At 51.5% G+C, this 22,963-nt stretch overlaps 3 protein-coding genes and 1 pseudogene across 3 annotated transcripts; 2 read left to right on the top strand and 2 right to left on the bottom strand.

Annotated features, from left to right (window-relative positions):
- The first annotated feature begins 2,072 nt into the window (after positions 1 to 2,072).
- Positions 2,073 to 22,663, top strand: LOC120411351 (feather keratin Cos1-1/Cos1-3/Cos2-1). Its single transcript, XM_039565723.1, has 3 exons — positions 2,073 to 2,147; positions 2,497 to 2,564; positions 22,039 to 22,663. The coding sequence occupies exons 2-3, from the start codon at positions 2,518 to 2,520 to the stop codon at positions 22,286 to 22,288; spliced, it is 297 nt and encodes a 98-aa protein (XP_039421657.1). The 5' UTR covers positions 2,073 to 2,147; positions 2,497 to 2,517; the 3' UTR covers positions 22,289 to 22,663.
- On the bottom strand, positions 7,847 to 9,015 carry LOC120411343 (feather keratin 1-like). Its single transcript, XM_039565715.1, has 2 exons — positions 8,963 to 9,015; positions 7,847 to 8,593 (listed from the first exon to the last, which is right to left on the bottom strand). The coding sequence occupies exon 2, from the start codon at positions 8,570 to 8,572 to the stop codon at positions 8,267 to 8,269; it is 306 nt and encodes a 101-aa protein (XP_039421649.1). The 5' UTR covers positions 8,573 to 8,593; positions 8,963 to 9,015; the 3' UTR covers positions 7,847 to 8,266.
- On the top strand, positions 12,261 to 13,493 carry LOC120411330 (feather keratin 1-like). The gene is made up of 2 exons (XM_039565699.1): positions 12,261 to 12,362; positions 12,745 to 13,493. The coding sequence occupies exons 1-2, from the start codon at positions 12,261 to 12,263 to the stop codon at positions 13,069 to 13,071; spliced, it is 429 nt and encodes a 142-aa protein (XP_039421633.1). The 3' UTR covers positions 13,072 to 13,493.
- On the bottom strand, positions 15,825 to 16,955 carry LOC120411326 (annotated as a pseudogene).
- Positions 22,664 to 22,963: the final 300 nt, after the last annotated feature.

The following is a 22,963-nucleotide window of genomic DNA, read 5'->3' as shown; positions in this document are numbered from 1 at the left end:
CCCACAGCAGAGGAGAAGGATCAGCTGTAGGAACTTTTAAACAGACTGAACTGACATGAACGTGTGCAACCTGGTGATGGACACACGAGTCTTGTTGTCAGTGAAAACACCTCCAAACACCCTTTGGCTAGTGCCAGCAGTCAGGGAATGCAGCTGAGGACAGGGAGAAAGACAATGCATCCTGACTTCCAGAAGGCCATGACTGAAATCTGGCTTTGCTGCAGGTCTCCAAGGGTTGTGATGAGTGGGATGAAATGCAGCTGGCAGAGACTCACTCTTGGTGCACTGCTCGGCCCAGACTTGGGCCAGCACTGCTTAACCCCTTTGGGCAAAGTCCTGCAAGGCTGGAGGGAGAAACTCCTGCCCTACCATGGGCTGGGGAAGCCAAAGAACTTTGCAGTACAGGAAGGGGGTCCTGCAGGGCATCACAACACAGCTCCGGGCCTTTGTGGAACTGGCACCCGACAGCATCCAAGGCTGCATTAATAAGGGGTTTGCTCTCCAACAATGAGAGAGGTGGAATGTGACCCCTCTCCTCTGCTCCACAGTGCTGAGAAATCAGCTGCCACATAGAACAGTTGCCCAGTATGAGAGAGGCACAGTCATACTGGTGCAGGTCCAGCAAAGGGCCTCAGTGCCCATGACTGGTGCCCCTGGGACAGGAGGGGCTGCATGAGGTGGGGTTGTCTGCCCCAGAGGAGAGGGGGCATCCAGGCACACTGCTCAGCAATGGCTAAAAGAGCTGTGGGAGGAGTCCAGAACACAGAGCCAGGCTCTCCTGAATCCTCTCCAGAGAGGGGACAAGGGGAAATAGGCGCACTGGAAATATGGGAAATTCCAGGGAAACATAAGAAAAGATGTTGTTAGTGTGAGGGTGGTAAAGAACTTGCCTGACACAGGCAGGTTGAGGATTGTTCATGCTTGTAGGAGTTCAGAGCTTGGCAGGTCTTGGCCCTGAGCATCCTCCAAGGGCTGATCATGCTGTGCAGAGGGGTGGTTGCACTACGTGACCACCAGAGGTTCCTTCCAGTCCCATGGAGTCTGTCATGGGGAAAAAACAGTGATGCACAGCTGCCCCTGAGAAGGAAGAACTTGAAGTGAATGCTGGAATCAAGGGCAGACTTGGCTGTCACACCAAAGAAAGTGGAGAGGAAGAGCTGGTGTCAGGGAGGAAATGAGTAGCAATGTACAGCCCCTGGATGTCAAAAAACTTATACCTAGTCAGGCATCTGGCAGGTCAGATAGCATGGAGGCACCTGTGAAATGCAAAAGAGATCAGAAAAGCTGGCAGCAGATTAGGCACCCTGTGGTCAAGGATTAAGAAAGGTTCAGGAAAAACACAGGAAAGCAAGAGGAGACTCTGAACATAGGGAGATGTGCTCAAGAGGGCCCTGCATACAAAAACAGGCTACATCAAGGAGCACTGCACTTCCCTGCCCTCCAGACATGGAGGCAGCTGGGATGCGTCCCAGGAGGGCAAGGGAATGCCTTCAGTAGGCAAATTTCCAGGGAGAGACTCTCCCTACCAGTGACAAGTCACGCTCTAATATTGGGTTGGCCGTGTGTCAGCCTTTTGGTGGGAGGCCAAGGCAGGAGGGTGGGATGTCTGCAGGCTTTGTTCCAGGCAGGGCTGAATTCCCCTTCAGCAAGTGCAGCTCCATCCAGGCACAAAGAAAACATCTCCAGCACTGGGCTGTAGCCAAGCCCGCAGCTCCAGGCAGCCACTACACACCTTGCCCTCAGCAGGGCCTTATTGCCTGCAAAAGAAGGTGGAAATCAATGTTACCATTTTTCCCTGGTCCCATGATGCCTTTCTTCCAGAGACCCCTCCAGCACATCTTCTGCCTGTACTGATGTATCCCTGCCTGGGAAATCCTTCAGCCTTTCATCTCGATACTTGAAAGGATGTTTGGACGCCTAATGATCATGTCAGGAATGAGGAAAAGAAATGGCCATGTTGATGGAAATAAAAGCACAGCCTGTGGCATTAGGGAGGATATTTTGCTTTGGAGGTGAGTCTATAGGAAAATTATTACCCTTGTGCAGTGACTGTGGGCCTAGGGCAGTGCAGGGGCGGTATAGGAGAGAGCTCTTGTCCTCGTCACTCTCTCATCCACCCCTCTTGCCTCAGTCTGCTTGAGAACAAGGTGAGTTGGGTCACTTTTCTCCTCTCCCTCCTTTTCCTCTTCCTCCTCCTATTTTCCAGTGCATACCTGTCACTTGGTCCTATGCTGCATCATGGGACTGCTCTCTCTGAGAAGCGAAATGTGAGACAGCGCCATGTGGAGGGAGGCTGGGGCTTTGCTGAAGTGAGTGATGGTCTAGGCATCTGAGACTGGTTGCTCTTGGCAGGGAACTTGTGGGCTAAATGTGGAAAAACTGTGGGCATCCCTGCATTTCCAGCTCTCATCTCTATCTTGGCTTGAGTCATGGTATGGTGACAGGCTGCTCTTCAAACACCTCTCATGGTCTGCTCCTCAATGTCCTGTCTGCCAGGTGCACCTGCAGCCCCAAGACATGTCCTGCTACACCCCGTGCCGGCCCTGCCAGCCCTGCGGCCCCACCCCGCTGGCCAACAGCTGCAATGAGCCCTGTGTCCGGCAGTGCCAGGACTCCACCGTCATCATCGAACCCTCTCCTGTGGTGGTGACGCTGCCCGGGCCCATCCTCAGCTCCTTCCCACAGAACACCGTGGTGGGATCCTCCACCTCGGCTGCTGTTGGCAGCATCCTCAGCTCTCAGGGAGTGCCCATCAGCTCCGGGGGCTTTGGCCTCTCAGGCTTGGGCAGTGGCCTCTGTGGTACGAGGTGCTTCCCCTGCTAAAGCTGCTGGCGATGGCCCTGGGGAAGGAAGCCAGGGATGCAGAGGGTGGAACCGCCCTGGGGACGCAGCATCAGCTTGCTGCTTCCTGAGGGACTGAGCCAGCCCAGCCCATGCCTTGCAGAAGGACAGGGCCAGCCTGGGCTCTCGGGAAGCACAGCCCATCCCTGCCTGTGCCCTCTGCCACTCTCTCCTTTCCCTCCTGTGTCCTTGTTGCCTTGTGCTCCCCTGGGCTGTGAGCCGCACTCAGCCAGCCTGGGGAGGAGCTGCTGGCCCTGCTCCCTCTCTGGATCAGGCAGAGGGACACCTCCTGGGGCACCGATTCCCTTCTGTCCCTTGTGCTCTCTGCACTGGGACCTCCAGACAGAACAACCTCATTTCTGTCTTTTGTCTCATTAAACATCTGCTGCATCCCAGCCTGTGTGTCTGTGTCATTCTTTCCTCTGCAGGTTCTTTTGCAATATGCTCAGGGTAAAAGATGTTTCTAAGGGCTGTTTTTGTAAGGGTTTGCTTGGGGTGAATATTCACCCAATGCTGATGGATAACAGCATTGTATAGGGTCTACACAGGATGGAGTTCAGTTTCACCAAATCAACCCTTCTCCTGGTTCTTTGCAGTTGGAGCTGGAATGGTGCTGATAACACAGAAATATTTTGCATTTTTCTGGGCAGTGCTTGTGTAGCATCAATCCTGTCTCTTCACTCTCCTCTGCAAAAGGCCATGAGGGTGGATGTGGTCAAGAGGCTGGGAGACGACACAGCCAGGCTGCCTAACCCACACTGACCAAAGGAATATTCAATACCATATGACACCATGGTCAGCAATAAATCCTGAGAGAAAGGAGGAAGAGGGTAGCGAGGGAGCATTCATTAACAGATTGTTTGTCCAGGAAGAAACTGCTAAGTGTACCATGTCCCTGCTTCCCAGGAGTGGCTGCACATTGCCTGTTGATGGAAGGTGATAATAAAACTCTTTTTTTTTTTTTCCTGTGTTTTTGCAGTTTTTCCTTGCTTTTCTTCATTAAACTGTCTTTATCTCAACATACAGTTTTTAAATCTTATCTTCTCCTACCATACTCTCTCTGAGGAGGGGGAGTGATAGAACATTTTGGTGGGCACCTGAGGGCCACGAAAGATGAGACTGTGCTGAGGGACCTATCTTGTGGGGAGGATGAGCAAACAGACCTCTCCCTTCTCATCCATGTGTGATGCAGGTTGTCTTGCTGGGCAGGCTCACAAAGCCCTTTTTCATCTTAGTGTGAGGTGTTTAAAAATACTAATTAACTCTATTAACTTAATGTGGTGTTTGAGGTATATGGTGTCAGGGTGGTGAAAGAATAGAATTTTTTGATGTGGCAACAGTGAAACTTGTCCTGAAGTGGCTGGCCCCTGCGTGGCAGCTTTTAACACAATACTGGAGCTTGACCTGTACTATCAGAGGACAGGGATCCAGACAGGGGCCCAAATCACTTCTGAGAATATCATGATTGAGTCATGCATCCAAACTACATTTAAGAACACAGAAGTTGAGGCAGGTACCCAAATCACACATGAGAACACCAGGGCTGACTACCAGAGCATAGTCAGGCGATCAGTGGCGTGATAATCCCACTCCACTCAGAACTCAGCTGATGGCATCTAGAATACTGTAGTGAGTTTGGGGGTCTAATGAGAGAAAGATGCATCTGTGAGAAGGGCTGGAAGGATCATCCAGAGAACTACAGGCCTGTTGATGCCATGAAGATTTTTTGCCTGTTTTTTTATACCCCTGTTATACCTTTTTACAACTTCTGTATTCTTAGTGGTTTTTGCCTACATTCTTGGACTTGTTTGTCAAGCTGGGAGACTAAACATTTTAGAAACTTCGTAGGTAGGGATCAGTGTGCCCCAGACCCCAAGGTCCTCTCCAGAACACATTCTGTAAACCAAGATAGAACCATCCAGGAGAAGGCTCCTTGGGGAGGGGGGCTCACTTGAGCCTCTCATTGGGGAATCTTTGATAGATCTGCTAATTAGTAAAACCTATAATGTTATACTCGATCTTTTGGGGCTGTGCATTGCAGTGTGCATTTCGATGCATATGACCTGGACATGTGCACCTAAGGATCCTTAAAATAAATACCAAGGTAAAATCCCTTTTTCCCTTCTAACTGTGTTTGACTCTTGATTTTAAGACCAGGAAAAGGCATCACTGTCAGTCTGACCTTGGCACCAGGGAAGGTTATGGAGCAGATCATCTTGAGTACAACCACACGGCACGGACAGGACAGCCAGGTGATCAGGCCCAGTCAGAATGTCTTTATGAAATGCAGACCCTACTTGACTAACCTGATCTCCTGTGACAAGATTACCCACTAAGTGGATGAGGAAAATGTTGTAGAAGTTGTTTACCTGGACTTTAGTAAAGTCTTTGACACCATTTCCCACCAAATTTTCTTGGAGAAACTCACTGCTCATGACTTGAATGTGGCTTATATTCACTGGATAAAAATTTGGCTTTATGGCCAGGCTCAGAAAGTGGTGGTGAGTGAAGTTCAGTCCAGTTGATGGCCAGTCACTAGTGGTGTTGCCCTGGGCTCAGTATTTAGTCCAGTTTGGATTATTATCTTTCTGGATGACCAGGACCAGGGGATCAAATGCACCCTCAGTAGGTTTGCAGATGACTCCAAGTTGGATCCTGTTGATCCTCTAGAGGGCAGAAAGGTTCTACAGAGGGATCTGGCCAGGCTGGATCAATGGATCAAGGCCAGTTGTATAAGGTTCAACAAGAAGAAATGCTGGGTCCAGCCCCTGGGTCACAACAATCCCCTGCATCACTACAGTCTTGGGGCAGAATGGCTGGAAAGCTGCCTGGGGGAAAGGACCTGGGCATGCTGATTGACAGCAGTGGAACATGAGCCCAGGTGGGCAAGAAGGCCAGTGGCACGTGGCTTGTAACTGCAATAATGTGGCCAGTGGGACCAGGGCAGTGATTGTCCCTCTGTGCTGGGCACTGGTGAAGGCACACCTTGAGTCCTATGTCCAGTTCTGGGCCCTTCACTGCAGGAAAGACTGAGGCGCTGGAGTGTGTCCAGAGAAGGGAACAGAGCTGGGCAAGGGTCTGAAGCTGACTCCTGTGAGGAGTGGCTGAGGGAGCAGGGGTTGTTTAGCCTGGAGAAAATGAGGCTCAAAGGGGACCCTATTGCTCTCTAAAACTCCCTGAAAAGAGATTATGACAACATGGGGATCGGTCTCTTCTCCCAAGTAACAAGTGATAGGATGAGAGAAAATACCCTCAAGTTGCACAGGAGGAGATTGACACTGGATATTAGGAAACATTTCTTCACTGAAATGATTGCCAAGCATGGCAACAGGCTGCCCAGGAAAGTAATTGAGTCATCATCCCTGGAGGTATTTAAAAGATGTGTAGATGTAGTACTTCGTGATATGATGGTGGTGGGTATGGCAGTGTTAGATACATGGTTGGGCTAGATGATCTGAAAGCCCTTTCCAACCTAAATGATTCTATGATCCCTTGAAAGATTTTGGCCAAGTGGAGCAAGTTGAGCAGAAGAGGGACTGGATGGGACCATCCAGTCCCTCTTCTGAGGGGGCTGGAGTACTTGGTTGAGGAGGAAGGATGAGGGAATGGGGCTTGCTGAGTGTGGAGTAGAGAATGCTTTGTGGGACATGTAAAACCATCTGTGGAAACATGGCTGGGAGTAATATCTGAGGAAACGGAGAAGTTATATTCACGTCCTAACAGAAGTTATAATGGTATGGAAATTATGGGGTAAAATACAGTTGTTGCTCCCTAGATGGAATGTGGTTGGCAGCACTTGAAACCTATTCCACAATGATTCCCCACACCCACAATATGCAACCATAGCACCTGCTAAGGGGTTGGAATGGAAGGTGGAGTGGAGTGGAGACACTGCAGCCAGGCTCTGTTGGTATCCTTGCAGGGAGGGGAACTCCAAGGTACTTTGCAGCCCATAAACTGCTCAGCACCTGCCAACCAGGGAGAGAGATGTCCTGCTGCTGAGCCAACAACTGGGGCAAAACCACTTTCCTCAGATGAACTTGGTTCATTACAGTCTAATTGTGATATTAATGTACAACTCCCTCCCCAGTTTCCCCGCCCCTGAGGTACGACCTCCCCTCACTGGGCATGGGCTCTGTGTTCTTTTTGACTGTACCTTTAAAAGCGAAGCGAGAATTTTACACTCATCAGTGACAAAGTATGTATGACTAGAGTCACTCAAGCTCCACCTAAACATAAATAAATAAAAGTAAGTGGAGGATGGGGGAAAAGTTAGGGAAGACACCATTGTAACTTGTGGGATGAGTGAATGGGCTGAACCTGGGATGATTATTGGATAAGAAATGCACTCTGTGCACACTGAAGAGTTTTACTGGGGATTAGAGCTTGGCTGTGTATTTCTTTGAATACATTTTTTCAGTCAGATTCTATCATTGACAAGGTCAAACCTTGACCCGTCACAATTTTTTATTGATAAGAGCATTATTCTGTAAACTGTCACTGTTAGTACTTCACTGGTGTTTGCAGTCTCTGGCAGCGGGGAACACACTCGAATACTGTGGAAGACCCACTAAGGGGTAAAAAAGTGGGAAGACCTGCTGAGGGGTCTCCCTTAGTCTGTTGGTGTTCCCTGACTGAGTCAGTCAAGCCGCCCTCGGATCCAGCAGGACAGCTCAGTGCAGGGTCTCCCTAAGGGGACGCTGACAGAATGGTCAGGCACAAGGGTCTCGGCTTTCCTGGGGCACTGACAGACAAATTAAACACTAAGGGTTGAGGAAACCTTTTTCATGTGACAACATCTCTGATCTAGCTCTAGTCACTGAATTGTGTTGAATCATTCTATCCAGCCCTAGATAGGTAGAGAAGTTTGAAAAGCAGACAATCACCTTCTAAGCACAGCCAAAGCAATCCTGTGATAATGGTCCCCATACAAGCATACCCAGTAAACCCCCTGGTCATTTTGTGAGGGCATATACAAGGGAAATGATGACACAGAGGCAAGGGCTCAAATGCAGCAGAACTTTAATGAGTCAAAAGATGAAAACTAGGTAAATCTGAACAAAAGGAGCACCAGAGGCAGATAGGAGTCTGCACCAAATAACTGTGGTGGACATCTCAGGAGGTGTCCATCTGCCTGCCCTACAGAGGGAGCAGGGCCAGCAGGTCGTCCCCAGGATGGCTGAGTGTGGCTCACAGCCCAGGGGAGCACAAGGCAACAAGGACACAGGAGGGAAAGGAGAGAGTGGCAGAGGGCACAGGCAGGGATGGGCCGTGCTTCCCAAGAGCCCAGGCTGGCCTCAAGCTTTTGCAAGGGCTGCTGGGGTTGTTCAGCCCCTCAGGAAGCAACAAGCTGATGCTCCATCCCCAGTGAAGTACTGCCTTGTTGAGTCCTTGGGTTCCTTCCCCAGACCCATCTCCAGCAGCTTTAGCAGGGGAAGCACCTCCTGCCACAGAGGCCACTGCCCAAGCCTGAGAGGCCAAAGCCCCCGGAGCTGATGGGCACTCCCTGAGAGCTGAGGATGCTGCCAACAGCAGCCGAGGTGGAGGATCCCACGGCAGTGTTCTGTGGGAAGGAGCTGAGGATGGGCCCGGGCAGGGTCACCACGACTGGGGAGGGCTGGATGGCGACGGTGGAGTCCTGGCACTGCTGGACACAGGGCTCATTGCAGCTGTTGGCCAGCGGGGTGGGGCCGCAGGGCTGGCAGGGCCGGCACGGGGTGTAGCAGGACATGTCTTGGGGCTGGAGATGCACCTGGCAGAGAGAGCAGGGGGAAGCAGAGCAGAAATTGTGGATGAAGAGCAATCTTTCACCCCACTAAGAGTGAGATAAGTCACAAGTTGGAGAAAAGTGCTGGGGACTATGCAGCGAGATCCACAGGTATCACCCTCCTTTCTGCCCAAAAGAACCCTCTGGACTGCAACAAAGCCCAAAGAGGTTCCTTCCTAGTCCATAGCTCAGGAGACACTTAACCAAGTTTCAACCTCTGGTCATGAAAGAACTTCATCCCCTTCCCTCTCCCATGATAGCAGTTCCAAGACGCCACGTACAACTGGGGCAGGTATGAGCTGAGGTGCGTTGGAGAAGTATGAAGAGAAGGAGAAGAAAGAGCTTCAGACTCACCTTTTACCAAAGGAGATGGAGGTGAGAGGACTGGATGAGAGAGTGAGGAGAAGAATATGCTTTTATACTGCTCTTGCACTGCCTCAGGCCCACAGACATTGCATGACAGCAGTAATTTTCCAGCAGACTCATCTCAAAAACAAAATGTTCTACCTAGTGGCGCAAGTTGTGTTTTGGTTTCTGTCAACCTGTGCTGCCATTTCATTTCCTCATTTTCAACATTCCTGCTCTGCTTTCATGTGCTAAGATGAAGCACCCAAGGATATCCTGGGTGACGTTGTGTCAGTGAAGGCGGAATATGTGTTGGAAGTGTGATGGGGTCCCATGAGTGTGGGGGATGCTGGCTTGGAGCAGTGAATTGTAATTGTTTACAGCTCCCTTTGTAGCAAGAAGTTTCAGCTCTCTTCCGATTGCTGAGCTTTTCTCTGGGAAGAATGTTTACCAGTTTGTCTGAGTATGAAGGACTAGGGACAACCAAAGCCTGCCTGGCTTTGAACCAGGCAAAATATGTGGAGGGCACAAGAAATTCTTCTATATAGATGAGAAGTCCAAAGGATGACTGGGGCAGCTTCACTGAGGGCAGGGGTTACAGGAAAGGTGGAGGTACTCAAGGGATTCTTGTCCTTGGTTTTTACTAGCAGGAATTGCTATCAAGAGATTGGGCTCCTTGGAAAGCCATCAGCAGGAAAGCTTACCTGCGCTAGGGTAGGATCAGGTGTGGGAACATTTAAACAGATTGACTGACATGAGAGTGTGTGACTTGGTGCCGTGCACCCGTGAGGGATGGTTGGTGTCTGAAAGACTCAGCACTCACAGAATACTTTGCAGGACTGGAAGAAAGTCAGCAGACCTCTTATCTTCAAGAAGGCCATGAAGAAGGAGCCATGTCAGTCAGCCTCACCTCAATTCCTGCAAAAGTAATGGAGCAAATCAACCTGGAAGCAATTTCTCAGGATAAAAGGACAAGAAGTTGCCTGTGAGGGGTCAGCATGGATTTCTGGAAGCTTGACAAATCTCATTACATTCTCTTATCTTGTGCCTGGCTCTGGTGGGTGAGGGAAGTTCGGCAAATATTCATCTAATCTAACTAAGGCCTTTGATGCTGTTGCCTGTAACAATCCTTAGAGACAAACTGACAAAATACAGGCTGGGGAAGAGGGTGGTACAGAGGACGGAAATCTGTGAAAATTGTTGGTCTTCAAGGGTTGGGATTAGAGGCACAAAGTCCAGCTGGCAGACACTCATTCCTGGTGCACTGCAGGGCCCAGACTGAGGCCTGCACTGTTTAACTCCTTTATCCAAGATCCTGCACTGAGGGAAGAAAAATCTCCTGCCCCACTATAGGCTGGAGCTGATTGGCTGCCAAAGAGCTTCACAGCAGAGGACAGGGGTCCTGGAAGGCACCATAAGACAACTCTGGTTGGAAATGGCATCCGACAATGTCTTGGGCTGCTTAGGAAGGGGGTGTCTTTCAGATGATGGAAGGTAATCTCAGAAGTGCAGAGATAGAGGAGACAGTGCCTCTTTCAACTCTTCACCTACAAGATCTCCCAGGCTGCTGAATCCCCTAGAAGAGTTCCAAGAGGGTGGGGGAGCCTTCCCAGCAGTGAATGGGTCTCAAAAAAAAAGACTGCCTGACAAGAGTCAACCAGTGAAAGCCACCTAATGCATTCTGGATCACAGCTGCTATGAAGCAAGTTCTAGGCTATCTGGAGAACTGGGCCACAGCAGCCCTCTGGCATTCAAGAAGGACAAATGGCAAGATCTGCACTTGGAAATGAAAAACCTCTTTCAGCAGTATGGGCTGGAGACTGAACTATGCTACAATCTGAGAACCCTCAGCTCTCTTGTGAGAGATGTTCTTTGGGGAAAGACTTGGAGGGTGGAGTGGATGCACAAGCCTCATCCTCCTGGCCAAAGAGACCATGCTGTGTTGAGGAGCTCTCCTGAATGCTCAGTGGAGGGATAGAAGGGGTTGCAGAAAAATCTCCACTCGTTGGGACTTATCCCTGGTCCTGTGCCTTGAGTATTCTCTTGGCATTTGTGCTTCAGCATACCTTGTTTCCTGTGCCCAAAAAGACTTGCTTGGAGAGGACCCCAGCATCCTTGGGGAAGCAGGAACTTGTCCAACTCCCTAGTAAATGAGGGTTGTCAGTGATAACCCCTGCAATGCCATGTACCTGAGAACACTGAGCGAGGGGATGCGCTCAGAAATGCCCTGGATACAAAACCAGCTCTGAGACTACATCAAGGAGTGATGCACTTCCCTGCCCTGCAGACATGGAGGCAGCTGGGATGCGACCCAGGAGGGCAAGGGAATGCCTTCAGTAGGCAAATTTCCAGGGAGAGACTCTCCCTACCTGTGGTGAGTCATGCTCCAATTTTGGGTTGGCCGTGTGTCAGCCTTTTGGTGTGAGGTCGAGCCAGGAGGGTGGGATGTCTGTAGACCCATGTCCCTTGCAGGGACACAACTGCCCTCCAGCAAGGGCAGATCCATCCATAACCCAGGAAAGCTGCTGCAAGCACTGGGCTGTACCCGACTACACAGCTTCAGGCAGCCACAACAGCTATTGCTGACAGCATGACCTTCTTGCCAACACTCCCACAGCTTCAGGGGCTCACAGGACAGTCAACATGTTTTGGAAAAGTCTCTCCTGTTGGTCAGGGTTTAAGGCATACAGCCAAAGTTCATGGCACTGTGAGGAGAATGGGACAAACAAGATGCTGTGCCAAGACCCAACACACCCCTCATGTAGTGAGGAGAGACCTGACCCCACCAGAACTGTGGAGTAACCATGGTACTTAGGAAGGATGACATTTTCCTTCTTCATGGTGACTGAAGGCAGTTATATGAGACCCCCAGAGACTGTCATGAGAGGGGATGTCTCTTCCAAGTAAATCTGTAAAGGATTGAGGGAGAAGGATAAGTCACATCATTAGGCACAGGAGCCTTTATGTACCCAGGACAGACTCCTGCATTGGCAGGGGGAGATTCAAACCTTTCTGTAACAAGGTTTGAAAGGAACATCACCAGATTTCCAGGTTACATGTCCTACATCTGCACAGACCCCTCATACACTTAAGGGTACATCTTGTGGTGATAGTGACATGATCCCTCTTGGGAAGTCCTCGGATCTGTCATCCTGGAACTTGAAAGGAGCCTACATAGCATAATGGGCACGTCAGAAATGAGGAAATGTACTGGCAATGCTGATGGAAACCAAAACACAACCTGGGGCATTAGGTGGGATGTTTTGCTTTGGAGATGAGTCTGTTGGAAAATTACTGTCCTTGTGCAATGACTGTGGGCCTGGGGCGGCACGGGAGCAGTATAAAAGCAGTTCCACCTGCTCACTCTCTCATCCACTCTTCTCCTCCACACAATCTCCTTGGGAACAAGGTGAGTCTGAAGCTCTTTATTCTTCTTTTATTCATTCTCATCATTATCCTTCCATGGGATTTTTCAGCACAAAACTGTCCCTTTGTTCTACACCTGATTTTGGTGCTGCTTTCCATGGGAGAGGGAAGGGGGCAAAAGAGGTGACATGGAGAGAGGTTGGAGCTCAGTTAGGTGCCTCCTGTGGTATGGGCTAGAAAGGGATCTCTAGGTGCTTGGTTGCATTTTGCAGGTCTCTTTTGGGCTTTGGAGAAGGAGAAGCCTGTGCACCTCCCTATGATAATTCCATCTCTTTGTGCCAGCTCGTGTCCTCTCTTCCTTGTGGTGGTGTTACAGGCTTCTACTCACCCCTTATGCTTTTCTATCCCCCTGTCTTCTCTGCCAGGTGCATCTCCAGCCCCAAGACATGTCCTGCTACACCCCGTGCCGGCCCTGCCAGCCCTGCGGCCCCACCCCGCTGGCCAACAGCTGCAATGAGCCCTGTGTCCAGCAGTGCCAGGACTCCACCGTGGCCATCCAGCCCTCCCCAGTGGTGGTGACCCTGCCCGGGCCCATCCTCAGCTCCTTCCCACAGAACACCGCCGTGGGATCCTCCACCTCGGCTGCTGTTGGCAGCATCCTCAGCTCTCAGGGAGTGCCCATCAGCTCCGGGGGCTTTGGCCTCTCAGGCTTGGGCAGTGGCCTCTGTGGCAGGAGGTGCTTCCCCTGCTGAAGCTGCTGGTGGTGATTCCAGGGTATGAACCCAGGGACTCAACAAGATGGTACTTCACAGGTGATGGAGAATTGGGTTGCTGCTTCCTGAGGGGCTGAGCAACCCCAGCAGCCCTTGCAAGAGGACTCTTGGGAAGCACAGCCCATCCCTGGGGCCCATCTGCCCCTCTGCCACTCTCTGCTTTCCCTCTTATGTCCTTGTTGCCTTGTGCTCCCCTGGGCTGTGAGCCCCACACAGCCATCCTGGGGAGGAGCTGCTGGCCTGCTCCCTCTGTTGGGCCGGCAGATGGACTTCTAGAGGGTTCTCAGCCACAGCTATGTGGCACAATCTCTTATCTGTTCCTGGTGCTCATTGCACCATGACCATTGCTTGAAATGACCTAATTTCCCTCTCTTGACTCATTAAAGTTCTTCTGCATATAAGCCCTTGCCTCTGTGTCATTTCCCCTGCAGATGCTCTCCCAAAATGACCAGGGAGAGAGATGTTGCTCAGTCTTTGTTCTGGGAGGAGGTGTTTGGGGATGCTTCTAAAGCAACTGGTAACACAGGCTGACATCAAGTTTGCTTAGTGAGACATTGGATTACTCTCTGCTTTCTAAACATTGCAAAACTAGCAGGATGATGATATTCCAGCTGCCAAAGGGATTTCATTGCTAGTGGCACCCATGGCCAACTTAAATCTCTGTGGACGGAAAGTTCATACAGAGCACCACTGTTTCTCTAGTGCACCAGCCCAACCTCTCCTCTAATTTCTGAGCAGATTTAGATGCTGCTTTCCACAGTTATTCTTGCACAGCCGATTTGATTGCAGAGTGACCACAGCTGCATCATCAACTTCAAGCCATGGCAGAGCCACTGTTGCTGGCAAAGCAGCCACAGGCATCCAGTGCTCAGTGCTGGGCCATCCCAAAGTGGGGAGTCACTGTCACAGCCTCCCCAGTCCCTGACCTTTTCCGTAGCCGTGGCATGGTCGCTCTTGGCAGTCACCAACTACACCAAATGTGTGAACTGAAATACATGCAGGTAACCAAAATGGCCAAAATCTACACCTGAAGTGTAAAGGGCAGATTTATTCCATCACTACACTGGCAAAATGGGGAGACAGACACTGCTGAGCTTATTCCATCTTATAAGGGACAAAAAGTGCATGCAATAGGCCTGTGCCCTGCTTAACTCAGGGCCTGATGCAGGCCCATCCTTTCACAAGTCTGTGTTTTTATAACCTCTGAGCTTCTTAACTTTCTTCCCCCCCCCTACAAGAAGGCCCAAGCCTGTGGGAAAATTGCTTTAAAGTCTTTAACAACACCCTGTTATCTTCTGTGAGAGAATTCAGTTTCTTTCAGCAGGTGTGAAACAACCCAGAGCAAACACAAATGTGTGAAATTTTCATACTGAGTATTTTTAGCATCTCCCAGGTGCAAGTTTGACCTTTGAGTGAAAAGAACTCTAAAACCAACTTATTTTCTTTCTCCTTGCCAATCTTCCATTTTTAACTGTTACCTCCCAACAACCCACCAGTGCAGCTGGGGAGATGGACTCCTCATGCGAAGATTGGTTGGGCTCCCCAACATCTGCACGGTGTTCTCAAAGGCTGAGGGGGGAATTTGTGTTTGGGGTGCAGCAAGGAAGGGCCTCACTGCTCCTGGCTCTGCAGAAGCTAGGAACATCTTCTTCAGTGTCAAGGGATGGTCTCTAGACAGGAGCCTGTGTATGTCTCACCCTTCCTTCTCTCAGGGAAGACCCTGTGCTGTGATTGGTGCTTGCCACATGCCCCCTGTCTTGGTTTGAAAGACAGGTGTCTGCTAAGGAAGGCAGAAGCCCCTGTTGGAATGGCAGATGGCACCCCCCTTCCCTCCGAATTATTATAATTTTGAAATCAAGGGGCTTTTAGGCAAAGATGTGGGAAATAGGAATAACAGTTCTTTACTATTATATATCTATATGTGTATAACCAGTCAAACAAACAACAATAACTATGGCAGTAACAGCAAACAATCACAAACCCAGTCCCAGCCTTCTCGGCTGTCGGGCCCTTTCCCCTCGGGTGCAGTTCCGCTCGCAGCCGGCAGGGGCGCTGGCGGTTCCCGGTGAGCAGGGCAGGTGCGATGGTTCCCCCGCGGCTGCAGGGGCGCTCCGGAGCGAGCTCGGGGAGCACGCGGCACTGGTGCCCTGGGATCCCGGGAAGGGATGGAACAAAAAGCTTCACAAACCCCTGGGCAGCTGATCCCAGTGTCTGGCTGGATCCTCGGGAACAGCAGGCTGGAACGGCAGGCTGGAACGGCAGGGAAAAACACAAATCCCGGGTGGCAGATGAGATATATCCAAACGGGGAACCCCCCGGAGGTCTGGGCAGGCAGGGCAAGCACGGCTACAGAATAGCGAAGGCTTGAAGCAACAGCGGGGCAGGACGGCCATGGCCCGGCTCCGAGCGGGGCAGGGAAGGTGGGCTTTGGGATCCTGGGGCTTCTCCAGCAGAAGGAAAAACAGCCGAAGAAAGCAGCCTCCCTCTCTGTCCAAAGGCTGAGACTGACTGACCGCACACCCAGGTGAAAAAAAAACTAGGCAGCTCTTTTGTTTTTCTTAACTACCCAGCCATTTGTTCCCCTAGCACCATGTATGGGAGAAATTCCTTTAGCCGAAAAAAACCCCAGGAGAGCTCCTAAAACCCCAACATTACACCCCCAGAGCAACACCTTTCTCTCTGGCAGCTGGGGACACCGTGGGGAGAGAGAAGGACCACACAGAGGCACAGGCTAGGATGCAGCAAAACTTTAATGAGTTGGAAGAGGGAAAGGAGGTCCTCTGAGTGGGCAGTGTGGTGCAGGAAGCACCAGGGGGAGGTAGGAGACTCCGTCCCTTGGCCAGGGTGCAGTTCACACCTTGGATGGAGCTTAGCCAGTGATCACAGCCCAGGGAAGGACATGAGAGCAGAGACAAGAATGAACAGGGGGGAAACAGGCAAGTTAGACAAGGGCCATGGTTTCAGAGAGCCCAGGCACCCCTCCTCCAGTGCAGGTGGAGCCATGGATGCTCAGTGCCTCTGAAAGCAAGGCTCAGGATCTCCATGCTCAGTCCATTTCCATCTTCTGGGTTCCAGGGGGTCCTTCTGTGGGGCTGCCACCAGCAGCTTTAGCAGATCCTGTTGCAGTAGCGGTTGGTGATGCAGGAGAGGTCAAAGCCGCCAGAGTTGATGGGCACTCCATTGCAGCTGAGAGCACTGCCAACGGCAGCCGAGGTGGAGGATCCCACCACGGTGTTCTGTGGGAAGGAGCTGAGGATGGGCCCGGGCAGGGTCACTACCACGGGCGAGGGTTCAATGACGACGGTGGAGCTCTGGCACTGCCTGACACAGCACTCATTGCAGCTGTTGGCCAGCGGGCAGGGGCCGCAGGGCTGGTAGCAAGGGTTACAGGGCTGGAAGCAGGACATGGCTCGGGGTCACAGGTGCACCTGGAAGAGAAGAAAGGGACAAAATGGGGATGGTTGAGGAGCTGCCTCTCCACCCACCACAAGGGAGCCAAGACACAGGCTGGCCTGGGAGCTGGAGCCAGTGCAGGGAGGACCACGCAACTCTTTGCCTGACCCCCACCACTGAGCAAGGACAGACAGGCCCATGAAAGCACTTTCTTAGTCAGGAGAACAAGAGTCCCCTCAGCCCAGACACAGCCCCTCTCCACAACAAACCTTCTCCCCCCATCCCCTCCCAAACAGGCAGCCCCAAGCCCAGCGCAGGACAGAGCTTCCAACTCACTTGCTTCCAAAGGAGAAGAAGGGCAGTGAAGTGGATGAGAGAGTGAAAAGCTGCCATGCCTTTTATACTGGTCCTGCACTGCCCCAGGTCCAGAGGAAGCCTCTCTGGAAACAATAATTTTCTGAGAAGCTCATTTCAAATGCAAAACACCCCAGCTAATGATACAGGCTGTGTTTTGGTTTCCTATATGGCCACATCTTCATTGCCTTCTTTGGCCACACACGTTTCTCCCTGAAGGCTCCTTTTTAGAGCTGGGCAGGGAAGCCCCCATGGACTTCTGGGACAGGAGCTCATTGGTGCCAGCAGAAGATGAGTCTCGAGTGCCAGAGGCATTGCCCGCAGTCTGGGGATATTGGCTTGGGGCACTCCCGTGGGCTTGTTTGCAGCCCCGTGGGCAGGAAGGGCCCTGCTGCTCCAAGCCCTGGAATGTCTGCCCGGATGCCAAAGGGCTACTGAACGTGATGATGTGCCACGTCCCCTTTCTCCCACCCTCCAAACTCTCTGACTGACACCGGCCATTGCCTTGGCAGGTTGGTCGTCAGCGCTGCTGCTCTTGTCTCTCTTCCTCTTAATGCTGCTCTTAGGAGTCCTTGGTGCACTTGTTGGGCCTCCTCCACTCCATGGACTCTTGACAGTCCCCTACTAACACAAACAACCTCATCATGTCCTCTCCCAGGATGCTGCAGCCTTGCCCTCCTGAGAGGTTTCTCTGAGTCTCCTTTGCCACATGAGCCCACAGCTGCTCATTTGCGGTCAGGGCTGTTTGCCTGCTCCTGTGTATGTAGTGGGGCAGTGTGAAAGGAAATTCTGCAGAGGCATTAGGAAAACCTCCTCTACTCTGAGAATGGGCCCAAGCCTGGGACAGTTGCCCAGGCAGCTTGTGGACTCCTGGTGAATGCCCTTAAAGACATTGAAAATGGCATGGGCCAATGTCCTGATCAACATGCTTTTGTTGTGTCAGGGCTGGAGGGTGAAACCTGACCATCTCCAGAGGCACCTTCCAATTATATTGTTGTTTTTTTCATTGTTGTAACAATGACTGTGCTGACTGTACTCAAAAAGTCAAATAAAGTATGAAGAAAAACAAGATGAGGGAAGGGGTATAAAAGTTGGGAAATGGATTGATTTTAGCCAGCATGATAGAGGATTGTGGAAGGATTGGCAGTGTATTTCATGGCCATCAGGAGGAAGAGAGGTAGCAACACCGACCACAAGCCAAAGAATCCATATCCATACTGGAAGCCAAAACACAGCCCTTATCATTAGTTGGGGTGTTTTGCATTTGAAATGAGCTTCTCAGAAAATTATTGTTTCCAGAGAGGCTTCCTCTGGACCTGGGGCAGTGCAGGACCAGTATAAAAGGCATGGCAGCTTTTCACTCTCTCATCCACTTCACTGCCCTTTGTCTCCTCTTTGGGCACTGCAGGTCCAATTCTGGGACTGTCAGCACATTCCTACCTGGCTGTCTCAGGTGCACAACCCCCCTTGGGCAGCCTAGCCCGGAGTTTTAAGAGAGGCACCTGTTTATGGGTGGGTCTGAGTGCCTGTGAGGATGTTCAGGGGGCCTTAGACCAAAAAGGTTTGGAAGGTCAGGCTGTGGCCTGGCTGCACCAGTTGGAGTCTCCAAGCGCTGGAAAATCTTCTGGAGCTTGGGAGTCCGGGGCCCAGCAGAAGTGGTAGTTTGATTCCTTTACTTTGGCTGAGCAAGTGCTTTACCCATGAGGCAATGTGAGTAAAAAGGCTCCCTGGGGCAGAGCTGTGGGATCCCTGGCAGCCTCAGAGTGTTTTGTTCAACCCTTTGGGCTGAGATTTGGAGGCAGATTTGATCTGGCAGAGACAAGAAAACACAGGAGCTGGCAAAATTCACTTCCAGCTTCCTGCTAACTCCAAGGGCAACTCACTGATCAGAGAGAATGACACGGACCAGCTTTTCCCAGCAGAATTGGTAGGAGTGGCAGAGGCTGCTGACACAAGTGTGTCAGGCTGGGGAGGAGCAGGGCACTTGGTTGGTGGGACTGCCAACATTGGAGGGGGAAGAGTCAAGTCCTGACACTCTGGCATGACCAGGGAATTATCCTTGCTGAAGGGTGAAGGATGCATATGGGTTGAAGGTTGCATATGGTTGCATAAGTTTGATAGGAGGAGCAAGACTTTACCTATCCATTTTGCAGATAACACAAATTCTCCTAAGTACTGTTCCTACATGCAGAGAGTGAGCTCTCAGGACACAAACTTCATCTGCCCTGAGAAAATGCGTCTCTCCTACCTGTACTGGAGGAAATGCTGGTAGCCTGACTAGGGATAGACAAGATCCCTACAAGACCTGAAAAGAAGCCTCCGTGAGCACGGGGAGAGCTGAAATGCTACAGAAACAACAGCTTATAGCAGGAGGGCACAAAGGACAGGTCAAGGAATAGCCGCTCTCACTTTTTTGGCTGAGGGGCAGAGAGGCTGTAGCTGGAGATGTCTCATGGCTAGACGTTCACTGAGGAGAGTCAACACTGAGGAGGAACATGGGTGTGTGTGGACCAACCTGTCATACAGCCACCACCACCACCACCATGGAGAGATACAAACCTCTGGGCTGGGGACACAAACCTCACAGCCTGTCCATCAAGGGAAAAGGCTCCCTGATGAACTCCTGTGGCGATCCAATGCACAGACAGAGACAGGGAAGCACCTCTGTCAGAGCACAGTTAAGCCCAGCAGAGCAGCTTTTTCCCTGCACGGGAACACCAATCCCAGTCTTGGCTTTGTCCTCTCCATCAAGCCCTTTGTGGGGCATCCAGCCCTACTTCCCTCTCCCCAATACTTTCTGCATACGTGGCAACTCTGTCTTTCATACCTAAGTGAAAGCCAGTGGGCTGAAGCCACCACTCATGACACAGGCTGTGTTTTGTGTGCAGAAGAGCAAGGCAGCACACTGGGAATGACAGAGAAATCATAAATGATGTCCTATAGGGAACAGCTGTCCCTACCGCAGAATAGATCAGCCATGGATTTTGCCTTGATCCTCTAATAGAATAGACCATCCTCTTCAGGAGTTCTTGTGCTGGTTTAGGCTGGGACAGAGTTATATAAGGCACAGAACCTGGTCTCAGACTACAGTCCTGATTTGTTCTGAAAACACAACAAAGTGTTGATCAAACAGAGATAATTTGCTATTGCTCAGCGGTGCTTGCATAACATCAAGGCTTCTTCTGCTTCTCAGATTGCCCCACCAGTTAGTGGAGCACAAGACTGTTGGGTGCACAAGAAGTGGGGAGTGGACACAGCTGGGACAGCTGGCCACAACTGCCTAAAAGGATATTCCATATCATGGGACATCATGCTAAACATATTAAGCTGCGGGAAGAAGCAGCATGGCAGGAATGCTTGGAGTGATGGCATTTGTCTTCCCAGTTAACCATTATGCATGATGGATCCCTGCTGTCCTGGGAATGGCTGAACACCTGTTTGAACATGGGGAGTGGTGAATGAATGCCTGGTTTTGCTCTGCTTGCATGTACAGCTTTATTTTATCTTTATCTCAACCCATGGGTTTTCTCACTTTTACTCTTCTGATCCTCTCCCCTGTCCCACCATGGTGTGACAGGATGTGTGTGCCAAGATGCCAGCTGGGGTTACACCATGATCCTTCTCCATTCCTTTGCTTATCAGAACTACCCATTGCCATTACCACAAAGTGCAAAGGCTGCCATGGAGAAACTGGGGCAAGTGCCAGTGGTTTTGATCAGAGAGTCCTGTCCTTCAACAGCAGCTGAGAAGCTCCCCTGCCTTGCGGGCAGTCCTTTAGAGTGGGGTGGACTTTCGTTACCATGTGGTTCTGCTGATGGCAGAAGGAGATGCCACAGAATCCCACCACTGAGAACCAAGGCCGACGAAAGCCTGAACTGAGTTGCACCACCTTGCACCTCCAGACCAGTCCTTCCTTCACCATGGAAGCCACATACTCTGTGATAAAGAAAATAATCTATACTGCCTGGAAATTACTTGTTTCATCAGAGTAATTTCCAATATAGTTGTTGCATGTAGATGGTCCCTGAGGTACCCTAGACATCCCTGCAGATGGACAACACCTAAGGAACAATATTCATTGACAGCTCTCTATACCTTCTCTTCCCTTGCCCTGCCTTGCTGTGCCTTGATTTACTTTTCCCTTCCCTTCCCTTCCCTTCCCTTCCCTTCCCTGCCCTTCCCTTCCCTTCCCTTCCCAGCACCAGAGAGAGTCCATGGAGTGGGGGAGGCCCAACAAGTGCTCCTAAGAGCAGCATCAAGAGGAAGAGAGACAAGAGCAGCAGCGCTGACGACCAACCTGCCAAGGCAATGGCCGGTGTCAGTCAGAGAGTTTGGAGGGTGGGAGAAAGGGGACGTGGCACATCATCACGTTCAGTAGCCCTTTGGCATCCGGGCAGACATTCCAGGGCTTGGAGCAGCAGGGCCCTTCCTGCCCACGGGGCTGCAAACAAGCCCACGGGAGTGCCCCAAGCCAATATCCCCAGACTGCGGGCAATGCCTCTGGCACTCGAGACTCATCTTCTGCTGGCACCAATGAGCTCCTGTCCCAGAAGTCCATGGGGGCTTCCCTGCCCAGCTCTAAAAAGGAGCCTTCAGGGAGAAACGTGTGTGGCCAAAGAAGGCAATGAAGATGTGGCCATATAGGAAACCAAAACACAGCCTGTATCATTAGCTGGGGTGTTTTGCATTTGAAATGAGCTTCTCAGAAAATTATTGTTTCCAGAGAGGCTTCCTCTGGACCTGGGGCAGTGCAGGACCAGTATAAAAGGCATGGCAGCTTTTCACTCTCTCATCCACTTCACTGCCCTTCTTCTCCTTTGGAAGCAAGTGAGTTGGAAGCTCTGTCCTGCGCTGGGCTTGGGGCTGCCTGTTTGGGAGGGGATGGGGGGAGAAGGTTTGTTGTGGAGAGGGGCTGTGTCTGGGCTGAGGGGACTCTTGTTCTCCTGACTAAGAAAGTGCTTTCATGGGCCTGTCTGTCCTTGCTCAGTGGTGGGGGTCAGGCAAAGAGTTGCGTGGTCCTCCCTGCACTGGCTCCAGCTCCCAGGCCAGCCTGTGTCTTGGCTCCCTTGTGGTGGGTGGAGAGGCAGCTCCTCAACCATCCCCATTTTGTCCCTTTCTTCTCTTCCAGGTGCACCTGTGACCCCGAGCCATGTCCTGCTTCCAGCCCTGTAACCCTTGCTACCAGCCCTGCGGCCCCTGCCCGCTGGCCAACAGCTGCAATGAGTGCTGTGTCAGGCAGTGCCAGAGCTCCACCGTCGTCATTGAACCCTCGCCCGTGGTAGTGACCCTGCCCGGGCCCATCCTCAGCTCCTTCCCACAGAACACCGTGGTGGGATCCTCCACCTCGGCTGCCGTTGGCAGTGCTCTCAGCTGCAATGGAGTGCCCATCAACTCTGGCGGCTTTGACCTCTCCTGCATCACCAACCGCTACTGCAACAGGATCTGCTAAAGCTGCTGGTGGCAGCCCCACAGAAGGACCCCCTGGAACCCAGAAGATGGAAATGGACTGAGCATGGAGATCCTGAGCCTTGCTTTCAGAGGCACTGAGCATCCATGGCTCCACCTGCACTGGAGGAGGGGTGCCTGGGCTCTCTGAAACCATGGCCCTTGTCTAACTTGCCTGTTTCCCCCCTGTTCATTCTTGTCTCTGCTCTCATGTCCTTCCCTGGGCTGTGATCACTGGCTAAGCTCCATCCAAGGTGTGAACTGCACCCTGGCCAAGGGACGGAGTCTCCTACCTCCCCCTGGTGCTTCCTGCACCACACTGCCCACTCAGAGGACCTCCTTTCCCTCTTCCAACTCATTAAAGTTTTGCTGCATCCTAGCCTGTGCCTCTGTGTGGTCCTTCTCTCTCCCCACGGTGTCCCCAGCTGCCAGAGAGAAAGGTGTTGCTCTGGGGGGGGATGTGGCAGCCACAGATCAGAGCCATGGGCTTTCCTGGAGGGAGGAAAGGGTGAGACACTGTAACAGGATGCTCTGCCCTGTAATGCAGTCAAGCAACTTGGAGAATGCCCTATTTTCCCGGCTATCAGTAGTGGAATGAGAGAGGGCATCCTGTGTCTGGCTCACGAAACCCTAATCAACATCCTTGCATTGTTGCAACCCTAGACATGATTGACAGTCA

This window comes from Corvus cornix, chromosome 27, assembly GCF_000738735.6.
Source record: "Corvus cornix cornix isolate S_Up_H32 chromosome 27, ASM73873v5, whole genome shotgun sequence".
Taxonomy (NCBI): domain Eukaryota; kingdom Metazoa; phylum Chordata; class Aves; order Passeriformes; family Corvidae; genus Corvus; species Corvus cornix.
This window is presented reverse-complemented; position numbering and strand designations above follow the sequence as displayed.

Excerpts from the sequence above, each read along its gene's own strand:
- LOC120411351 (XM_039565723.1), top strand. The coding sequence starts at position 2,518 with ATGTCCTGCTACACCCCGTGCCGGCCCTGCCAGCCCTGCGGCCCCAC. Across the intron at positions 2,565-22,038 it reads TGCCAGCCCTGCGGCCCCAC|CCCGCTGGCCAACAGCTGCA; the intron begins CCCGCTGGCCAA and ends CTGCGGCCCCTG.
- LOC120411343 (XM_039565715.1), bottom strand. The coding sequence starts at position 8,572 with ATGTCCTGCTACACCCCGTGCCGGCCCTGCCAGCCCTGCGGCCCCACC.
- LOC120411330 (XM_039565699.1), top strand. The coding sequence starts at position 12,261 with ATGACTGTGGGCCTGGGGCGGCACGGGAGCAGTATAAAAGCAGTTCCA. Across the intron at positions 12,363-12,744 it reads ACAATCTCCTTGGGAACAAG|GTGCATCTCCAGCCCCAAGA; the intron begins GTGAGTCTGAAG and ends CTTCTCTGCCAG.